This window comes from Neolamprologus multifasciatus, chromosome 6 (assembly GCF_963576455.1).
Source record: "Neolamprologus multifasciatus chromosome 6, fNeoMul1.2, whole genome shotgun sequence".
NCBI classification, from domain to species: Eukaryota; Metazoa; Chordata; class Actinopteri; order Cichliformes; family Cichlidae; genus Neolamprologus; species Neolamprologus multifasciatus.
In genome coordinates, this window is record NC_140444.1 from 11,483,579 (window position 1) to 11,493,166 (window position 9,588).

The 9,588-nt window shown below is 41.9% G+C and overlaps 2 protein-coding genes across 8 annotated transcripts in view; both read right to left on the reverse strand.

Moving 5' to 3' along the window:
- adgrl1b (adhesion G protein-coupled receptor L1b) overlaps nucleotides 1-3,990 on the reverse strand; it is a 26,410-nt gene extending 22,420 nt beyond the window's left edge. For all 5 annotated transcript variants that reach the window (XM_085163002.1, XM_085163000.1, XM_085163001.1 and 2 more), the window contains exon 1: nucleotides 3,876-3,990. The gene's annotated coding sequence lies outside the window, so the exon portion shown is untranslated. The remainder of the gene's footprint in view (nucleotides 1-3,875) is intronic.
- Nucleotides 104-9,417, reverse strand: LOC146516522 (nucleoredoxin-like protein 1). Of its 3 annotated transcripts, none has more exons than XM_085163007.1 (4): nucleotides 7,553-9,417; nucleotides 6,950-7,197; nucleotides 6,616-6,705; nucleotides 104-6,512 (listed from the first exon to the last, which is right to left on the reverse strand). In XM_085163007.1, exons 2-4 carry the CDS (start codon nucleotides 7,183-7,185, stop codon nucleotides 6,155-6,157), a joined length of 684 nt encoding a protein of 227 aa, XP_085019133.1. In that variant the 5' UTR covers nucleotides 7,186-7,197; nucleotides 7,553-9,417; the 3' UTR covers nucleotides 104-6,154. The 3 variants fall into 3 exon arrangements, with proteins under 3 accessions (XP_085019133.1, XP_085019132.1, XP_085019130.1); XM_085163006.1 differs by having other exon boundaries at nucleotides 7,302-9,417; XM_085163004.1 differs by having other exon boundaries at nucleotides 7,482-9,416.
- Nucleotides 9,418-9,588: the final 171 nt, after the last annotated feature.

Here is a 9,588-nt window from a genome sequence, read left to right on the forward strand (position 1 = left end):
AGTGCGAAGCATAATAGCTGAAATCTGTTACTGTCACATTTAAGATTATTGCCCAAGCACACAATTTGATTAAGTCTGTCTTCAAATAATACTTTTATTTAAAAAAAAAAAAAAGGCATTACAACTGTATCTGCTCTCCATAAGTGGACATAAAAAAAACCCTTCTTAATATACCTCAATGACAAAATCCACAGGAATTGCCTGATTGATTGATTTTAAAATTAGTCCAAGTTTATATATAGCCTCCCTGTAAAAAAAAAAAAACAAAACAAATCCATTGCTCACCCAGTCAGAGGTGGGCGGAAACCAATCTCAGACCAACAATGAGCACAATAGGAGGCCTGTGCAGGATTCATGTCAAGTGGGTTGCACGGTGGAGGTGGAAAGATTCTTATGCCAATGAGTTGCAAGCTTTCATGACAGCTGTATGAGTGGATCATGTTTGTTTTTTTTAAAACTGTGTATAAAATTGCATTGACAGTGTACAATTATGTGCATTAAATACGAGTGGATGGCAGATTTTGGCTGTTTTGAGGAGTCCGTGTTCGCTTTTACAGGCACTTTTACTTTTGTCACGGTCCGTGTGTCTGCCCAGTCAACCCAGTAAGGCCACATGTGTTTTTTGTTTTTGTTTTTGCTCTCTCTCCTGTGTTCGCTCTGCCTGGGCGGAGCTCATTGCGGGCTCCCGCCTTTGGCCCACGCACCTGGGAGCAATCACACACCTGCGGCCCATCATCCTGCTTTCCTCGCTGCTAGTTAAGATGGCGGCTCAGTGTTTCTCGTCGCTGGACCGTTTTGCGACACATGTTGGTGTAGCTGACTAATATCTCGTGTCTTCATAGTGACTCCCTTGCGATGGTTATCTCTCGTCTTGTGTATGTAGATTCCTGGACCCGTCCCTTGAACCTCTTTGGATTTCAGAGCGCGAGTGTTTGGATGAGCGGAGTGGAGCGTGTTGAAGATTGGAGCGAGTGGGCGCACGAGCGAACGGAGTGTGGACCTACGAGCGCGTGTGGAGTGTTTTCCCTTCCTGCCCCGTGAACCCCTGGAGCCACGTTCATTCCCCTCATATTTTGTGTATAGTTCACTGGCTGTTGTTTGCTTCAGCTTCAGTCAGGGTTCCGTCAACCACGTGACAACTTAAAGTACCGACGAACATAGTTTATAGCAGCATGTGATTTTTGTAATAACAATTTAGATATCGGCTTGAACCGCAATGATAAGTCAATCATCAGAAAAATAACATAAAAAAATTATCTAAATAATTATTTCAGGTTTTATCTTTCTGATGCTTTCCTTTGTTTTAACCCTGTGAAAATGTTGTGTTTTCAGAAGACCTACAGGCTCATGCTCAGCACATGTTAATATTTGTTTGGAAAACAGTTGTGCTGATGTTGCAAAGTCTTGGCACATCAGATCTCTTAGCAGTTTGCAGAGGCCTGATATTAGGTGATCTGTTAATGTTTCATGGCCAATAGTTTCTAGGAAAGCAGGGAGTAACAGCCAGACACAACTGGCTCAGAATAATGTTTGCCTGCTCAAAATAATTAAAAATTACATCTGTGTTCATTTAGATCTTCTCAACATCTGATGAACATTTTATACTTTCTTCAAAGTCTTCTTTCTCAATTTAGGAGGGATTTCCCTGACACATAACAAGAAAATGTGCAGTGACTTTTTAGCACAGATTTGGATTTTTGCCATCACATGTCATATCTTTACGTTTCTTATTTTAGGGGTTTTAACTTGCTGCATTAACTGAAAATAAAAAATAAAAAATTCCCGTCTGTCATATTTGATCTATAAACAGCTTGTCAAATCTATCTGAAATTATATCGCATTATATATCAATACAGCTGTACAGCTGCCACATAAACACACACACACTCACATATGTGAGTAACATACATATATGTGTTCATAATTTAAAGTGTGTTTAAGTATGCAAATGCCTTTAAACTTAAGAAAATGTGGCATTGCTCCCAGTTGTATGTCAGCATAACATGCTACGATAATGTGAACTGCTGGAAAATGTCATCAGAACAAACTCGCAGAGTAAAATACAGGATTGCGGTTTGGATTTTAAAATGTCACATGGCTTAAAAAAGGCCTTTACGCCACTAGATCATCAACTGAAGTACGAGAGAACAGAGCAGTCTGGACAGGAGGGAGGAAAAAAAGGTTTATTAATAAAATATTTTAGCAAAATAGCAATATTAGGTACAGTGATATGGCAAAAATGTGTCTCCTCGCAGAGATTTTGTCAGACCGTGTACATTAAAATCACTTGACTAAGCAAAAGCATACGCACATATCTGCATGTCAGCTTTACAGATTATGTGCAATTTTTTTTCCTGTTTAAACATTTCTTTTAAAAAAATTCTTTATACCACCCGTAACCCCTGGAAAAAATTAGCATAGTTAAATGTCTCATTATTTGTTCCACAGTCTGACTTGGAACTGTAACAGAATATTAATTAGCTGCTCTTTTGACATTGGTAAATTTAAATGATTTTTACACGCCAAAGCGTCTGCCCCTTATCTTTGTCATATAAAAATCCAAGCAGATGTCTGTTCTCGTATCATGATATTGATATTACACTGATATATCCGCCCACAGCTCTGCACAGGCTTGCATAAAATGCTCACAGCACAAACGGGGAGACTGACTCAGTGTGTCTGACTGATTCGAGGAGACGTGAGAGGAACCTGTTCGAGGTGGTCCGAACAGAAAGAGACAAATATGGTGCATTTTACAAGTCAAATGACAGAAAACCCATCCAACTTGTGTGTGCGCATGTATGTGTGTGTCGGAGTGGTTTAAGCAAATCACTGTGTCCTTTCTTTTTACTCCACAGTAGTTGATGTAAATTATCCCTACATGGAAACAAACCTCATTACCTTTGTTTTCTCTTTCTCATCCAAAACACAGTGCGGACGCACACGCACACACACACAGAAAGGAGTCACCGCTCTAAAATCTGGGTTCACAGATAGTTCTCTATATTAATGAGCTCTTTTTCAATGTTTTCGTATCTATAATTAATAGGACACAAACGATGCCTTTGCACACCCTTGGCTACAAATGAATCAGGGATTGAGTCTGACAGTAGAGCAGGAGTCCTGTCACCCACTGAGCTCTTCCTCCATCTATTCCCTTAGCCTTTCTCCCCTTTCATTCACCTCCTTTGTCCTCTGCATCTCTCTATCGCTCCGTCTCTCTTTCTCACAGTCACTCCAGTCTCTCCGCCTGGCCTCCTCCACTGACCCAGTCCTCTCTTTCCCTCTCTGAAATATTGATAGTGGACTCTCACTCACTCGCTCTGCTACCTCTCATACTCTTTTCTCCTCATGTTCCCATCTGTGGTGAATCAGCAAACCAAACCCGCATTAAAACCCCTTTTGTGTGTGTGTGTGTGTGTGTGTGTGTTTTACATCACTGCTCACTGCAGCACACATGACGCTGCAACCAAAGGTGTGTGTTAATGAACACAAATCACACCACCCATGACAGACCCCTCTGGCGTTCCAGTCTGGGACACCCTATCACAACACTTTTTCCCCTCTCTGATCTCCAAAGACGGGTAATCACGTGCCTATGAATATTTCACAACACTCATGGCTACTACTGACCAAGCTTTAATGGCAGCCAGCGTTAAAAACCCCAGCACAGCAGCGCATGGGATCCATGTCCACTCAGTGATCAAATGGCCCTTGGCAGCAGCAGAAGCAGAAGCAATACCAATGAAAGAAGCGGGGCACCTGTGCTGTCCTCTGGGGCATTGATCATATATGTGCGATTGTGCGTGTGAACGAGAGAGAGAGAGAGAGAGGAGGGGCGGAGTGCATCCTCATAGCCTATATCCATATCTTACCGTCAATCCTCCGGTTTCCCTCGTCCTCCTCCTCCTCCTCGCTCACTGCGTCTCCCGCATCCCGTCTCTCCGCGCCCTCACCCACTGTACTCTCCTCCCTTTCTCCCGCTCCGCTGCGCCCGATGCATTAAAAAAAATTAAATATTCAATGGGGAATTAGTGGAGGGAGAGACCTGCTGGGCTATACGACAGTCATTAGCGTGATTTGTCCAGCAACAACTGGGCGTCCTCCGCCTGTGATCAGTGCGAGAGGCAGGGTTTTGCTCTGCTGGACCTCACACCCTCCCTCCGTCCTGTAGAGGCTCGATGTCTTCCCGCTGTGCTGTGTGACTGTGCGTCACGTTGGTATCATAATTCCCACGGGTTTCATGCCCAGAAATGATGCGGGCTATAGGCCTTATAGCCCCGATGGATGAAGGGAGGGAAATAAACGGGCACACACGAAAACAATAATTAGGCGCAAATTAACGCACAAACCTCGACCGCTCTGAGCCCCTCCGTCGATTTCTACGGCTCGCCGAGCTCAGCTGTCGTTTGTCATTGTTGATCGTACGCCTCCGATGCCGTTCATTAGGTACATCCTTGCATTTAATGGAAAATACCGTCGACGTGATAACAGCCGCTTTGCATATCCTTGAAGAATCGTGATGGGGTGCAGCGGCACATCAGGACGGATATGGAGAAATGTCAGGCTTTAAAAAAATAGGGGGGGAAACAGCAAGAATCGCGTTATAAAATAATACTAGGGTTAAAGGGGGGAAGGAAAAGACAACAGCTAGACCGTCAGGAGAGATACAGATTCCCGTTCCTGGCCTCGCCTTGCATCCGTCCGTCTCTCTTCTTCTCTCTCCATCCGCTGGTCCGCTTGTTGCGCGTTCTGCAATCGAGAGCGCGCAACGCGTCTGCGCTTCTGCGTGTGTGCACGTTTGTTTATGCGTGCGCGTGTGTACTTGTGCAGAGAGAGTGGCGGGGTTGGGGGGGCTTCGGCTATATTGTCAAGGTTTGTCTGAGTGAGCAAAGCTGCTGTGTAGGCAAAAGCAACGGAATATGAAACACACAGCGGCTTGTGTTTATTCAGGCATCTGTCTCCCTTTACAGGTCCGACCAGCTCCGATGCAAGTTTAGCATTTACAGTTCTGTGACCACATCATGGTGAAAGGGGAGATGAGCTGTTTGTTAGCTACCCTGTGCTGCACAGTGCACAGACATTTGTACAGCACTGCTAGAAAATATGACCTATTTGTCAATCTGGCTGTAATGTTAGAGCTTTGTTATAAATCATCACGTCTCTGCCTTTTCTAAAGCACATCAATCCATAGCAATCAAACCTGATGACACCTGATGATACTCTGTCTTCCTTCTCTGTCTCTGAGATGCATTTCAACCCCAGTGCTGCTGCTGTGATTACTGTGATTACTGTCATTTTGCCTTAGCTTTTTGTACTTGTATTTTAGAAGTACTGGCAGCATGTAGTTAAGGCATGGGTCACTTAGAGGATATAGAGGAAGGAAGAAAATGTCACAAAGAGAAGGAACTGTTGCAAAGGAAGATCTTGCCTGATCACTCGAAAGCTTCATCACATTAGCCTGCATGCGCGAGGAAGTGTGCAAAGACTGGATGTGGTCTTCATTATGTGAGAAGATGATTAACAGCCAAAGTAGCTCAATGATAGTGTAGTAAAGCCAGTTTCTCCATGATTTCACTTGACTCCTGTTGAATAGCTCTGATTGCTGCTTGTGTAGTCTGTAAAGTGCAGCTAGACTTCACAAACACTCAAAGCAAAACAGTCACTAACAAAATTATTTTAATGGTGCTGAATAATTCATTGATTTCAGATTATGCATGGTGTGTTTTGATTGGACGCACAAATTATCATTTTAAAAAAAAGTGCATTACAGAGCTGTGTTGTTGAGAATGGAGAAATGGTTATAATCATCTCCAGTGTGTAATAAAACAAGCCGTAATGGCAAGACTTGGCTCAGACCAAACCTTGTCTCGACTGTATACTTGGCAGCATTCAGAGACATCAAATACAGCCAAATCAAAGCAGCTGTCAGTGTTCCTGCAGATAGTGTTATATTTCTTTTTGTTGTTTGCTGCCCACATACTGTACACTGGAGCTGTTGTAGGACCACGATCTTTGTACCGCCGAAGCAAAGCCAGTCGCAATAAGGTCAGCTTCACATTTCTACTGAAATATCTGCGATATTTTTTGCTGTGAAGGGCAGCAGCAAGTTTTAGGCAAATCAGCAGTGTTTTTCTCCCGTTCTTGGTCTCCATCACCATGGTGATCCCCCTCCTTCCTTGTCGCCCGCTCCTCCATCCGCCTCCACACCTTCATCTCCACTTCCACCCCACCCCTTTCGCTTTTTCTTCTTGTTTTTCTTCTTTTCATCTTCCACCTTATACTTCAGTCTTCTCACAGGGTCGCTGAAGCTGCGCATGGACTTCTCCTCAAAGTCCTCTTTGTTCATGAAGTTCCTGTCAATGAGCTCTGCTGCCTCCTGCCAGTTGTGGTAGCAGTCTGTTCCAAGGCGGAGTATCTCATCCACAGCGTTAGGGATGAGGATGGAGCAGTCGGGACGCAGCACCAACACCGTGGGCACCTCCTCCACGTTAAACATAGCCTCCAGCTCCCTGCGGAAACACACACACACACACTAGCATAGAGCTAACGGATTTACATTACCATCACCCACTAGCAGGTTATACACACTTCTAACTGGCTAATCTCACACACCTCCTGTAGGGGTCCTCATAGGCCAGGAACAGGCACCTTTTGGGGAGCTCTTTGAGGAAACCTTCTTGCTCTTCCTCTGACTGGTCCAAACTAGAGAGTGAAAGGGAAAAACTCCAGTAAAAATTACTCCAATGTCATTTTTCTTGCGGCTCTTATTTCTTAAAGGAAATTCATACATGCATTACGCAAGTGCACATACGTGCGTGCAGTTTAATTTTACATTCGAGCTAGAGACAAGGTTAGTTTAATAAAGTAACAGAGGAGAAAATCTATTCCAGTGTTAAGGCGCTACAGTTCTAATAAACACCTATATGTGTGCCTCTGTGTGTTTTACCTAATGTACAGCAGAACCAGCTGAGCAGCACGATCCACGTAGAACTCATCTGTCAACTGTTTGTAGAAGTCAGAGAGCGTGGGCGCAAACTGCCTGCAGGTCTCACACGTAGCAGAAGCAAAGAAGAGCATCAGGATTCGGTTCTGCAGGCGCATGATGATCTCACGTTCTGTGTCCAGCTCATCTTGGTCCTTGTTGTTCTTTAACAGGACCCGACCAATGAATAAGTCCACCATGATGAAGGGGTGCTACAAAGGGAGAAGCAAAGCTATTAATATGCTTTGGATCAATCAAGAAAGAGTAGGCACATCACCGCTATTCATGAAAGCTCAAACCATGTAGCATAACACACATTAGAATATCAAAGGCTTCACAATAGCAGTAAAGTCTTGACATTTGGAAATATTTATCTGGGCGATTTTAATGGCTTTGCCTTGTGTTTCACTGTATGTTTCTACTCTCCCAAATCGATTACAGTAATCATATATAATCTCGCTTGCTGTTAAATCGGATAATCCTCACAGTTGCTTACCTCTAACAAATATTATCTCTCCTTGAGGCAGCAAATCCAAAAAGAAAATAGCCTTCAAAATCTAGCCTTACATTTCTTTTCACCTCTTCCTTTATCACACTAGAATCACTTCCCAGTCTGCCAGTTCGTATCGCATTCACTCATTCGCCGTCACCTTGGTGGCAGTAGCTGCTCACTACCTCTTCTTTTGTGTCCCTGCTCTCCACCTCCCCTCATATGTCTGGGAGGGAGGGATTGAAAGACAAGGTGACAGAGGGACAAGGAACATGAAGTGCTCGAGCTGATGGTGTGTGTATGTGAAAGCAGTGACTGAACAATCAAGTCTGTCTGAATAAAGAGCGGAGAAATTACGGAATGAGAGACATGCTTAAAAGAAGAAAAAGAACCTTAATGAAGTGAGCCACTGTGAGACCTTTAATATTCAGTAACTAATGGAATAGCAGAACCGCAGGGAATATGTGCGTAGTGATAGTTTGATTTGCTCTACTGGGAACACTACAATATGGCCATGAAAGCACATCAGTGATACGGGCACTGTTTATATTAAAAGAATAGAGAATTTAATGATTTTGGAGAGCATACAATTCACATTTAACTATGCAATAACAAAGTGCAAACTCTGAGGAGACGTAGTTATTAAAGAATAGTAAAGACAAATAACAGTGTTATGAAAGTAAATAACACACTGACAAGACATTAATTTCAGTTACAAAACAAGCAGGCGCCAGCACCTAAATGTAGCCAAAAATGCAATTACATGTATATTTTTAGGGTTTTTTTTCCCAAATATTATTCAAAAAAACAGTGTGGTTGAAAATAGTTGCCTGTTTACATATCCAGCAGATATCAGTCTCTGTATCTGATTAATTTAAGCCTGTTACCTGTTTTTAGCATTCACTTTTGTCTCCCCTCCCCAGTGAGAAAATATTATATCTTGACTGTTAGCTGCAGAAAGCTGGACTTTTTTCACCAGCTAGTTTCTCGTCTTGTTTCTTTATCATGCTGAGCAGCACACGTACAGTACAGTCCACTGATTATTTGCTCAGAAAACAGCTGCCTGATGCTGCTGGAAATGGAGCTGATATATCTTGAATTACTTTGCCAGAAGAATTATATTGTCAGTAGAAAGGGTAAAGAAGAGGGAAGAAAAGCAGAAAGAAACAAGTCTGTAGAGTTGCACAGCTGGAGTAGCCAGTATACATGTTAGTCCTCTCTCGCTATACACAGTAATTTGATCCTAAGTCAATAAGAAGGTATTGATTTGTAGAGCTTTAGATTGGAATCCTGGGGATCGATACTCACATATTTAGTCAGGATTGGTTTGTACATGTTTGTGTTTTCTGAATAAAAACAGTGGCATCTCTTGTGGTAGTTTATATCACCAACTGAACAATATCAACAAAATATAAAGAAAAGAAAAAACACCATCAACATATACAGTAGGTATCCACAACAACAGATGAGCAGTAATAGTAGATGTTAGTTTCAAACAGTCTGCTTTATAGCCTACATCTGCTCCCTGCTTGTTTTGGGGGTTTTTTAAGAAAAGGAAATTTGTTTTCATCTTATGCAACATTAAAGTGAGTCTCAAAAAGGTTAATAAAAAGAAACTCTTTGGAAGCGCAACAGATTGTTCTTGTTCTAGGAAATGAAGGCTATTCCACTCAGGAAATTAACAAAAAAACAAAACAAAACTGTATTGTTTCCTACAATGGCGTGCACCAACCTAACCCTACAAAGAAGATCCCAAACTGGTTGTAACTTGATTAGAAAGAGAAGCTGGAAGCCAGAGTGCAAAACGGTGCAAGACAACAACTGCATTAGAGTCTTTGGCTTGAGAAAAAACACCTCACAGAGCCAGATTGTGCACACACACACACACACACACACACACATACACATATATATATATATATATATATATATATATACACATACACACACACACACATATATATATATATATATATATATATATATATATATATATATATATATATATATATATATATATATATATATATATGTATATAATATAATAATAATAATAATATATATAATATAATAATATATATAATATATAAATATATATAAAAACATAAACATA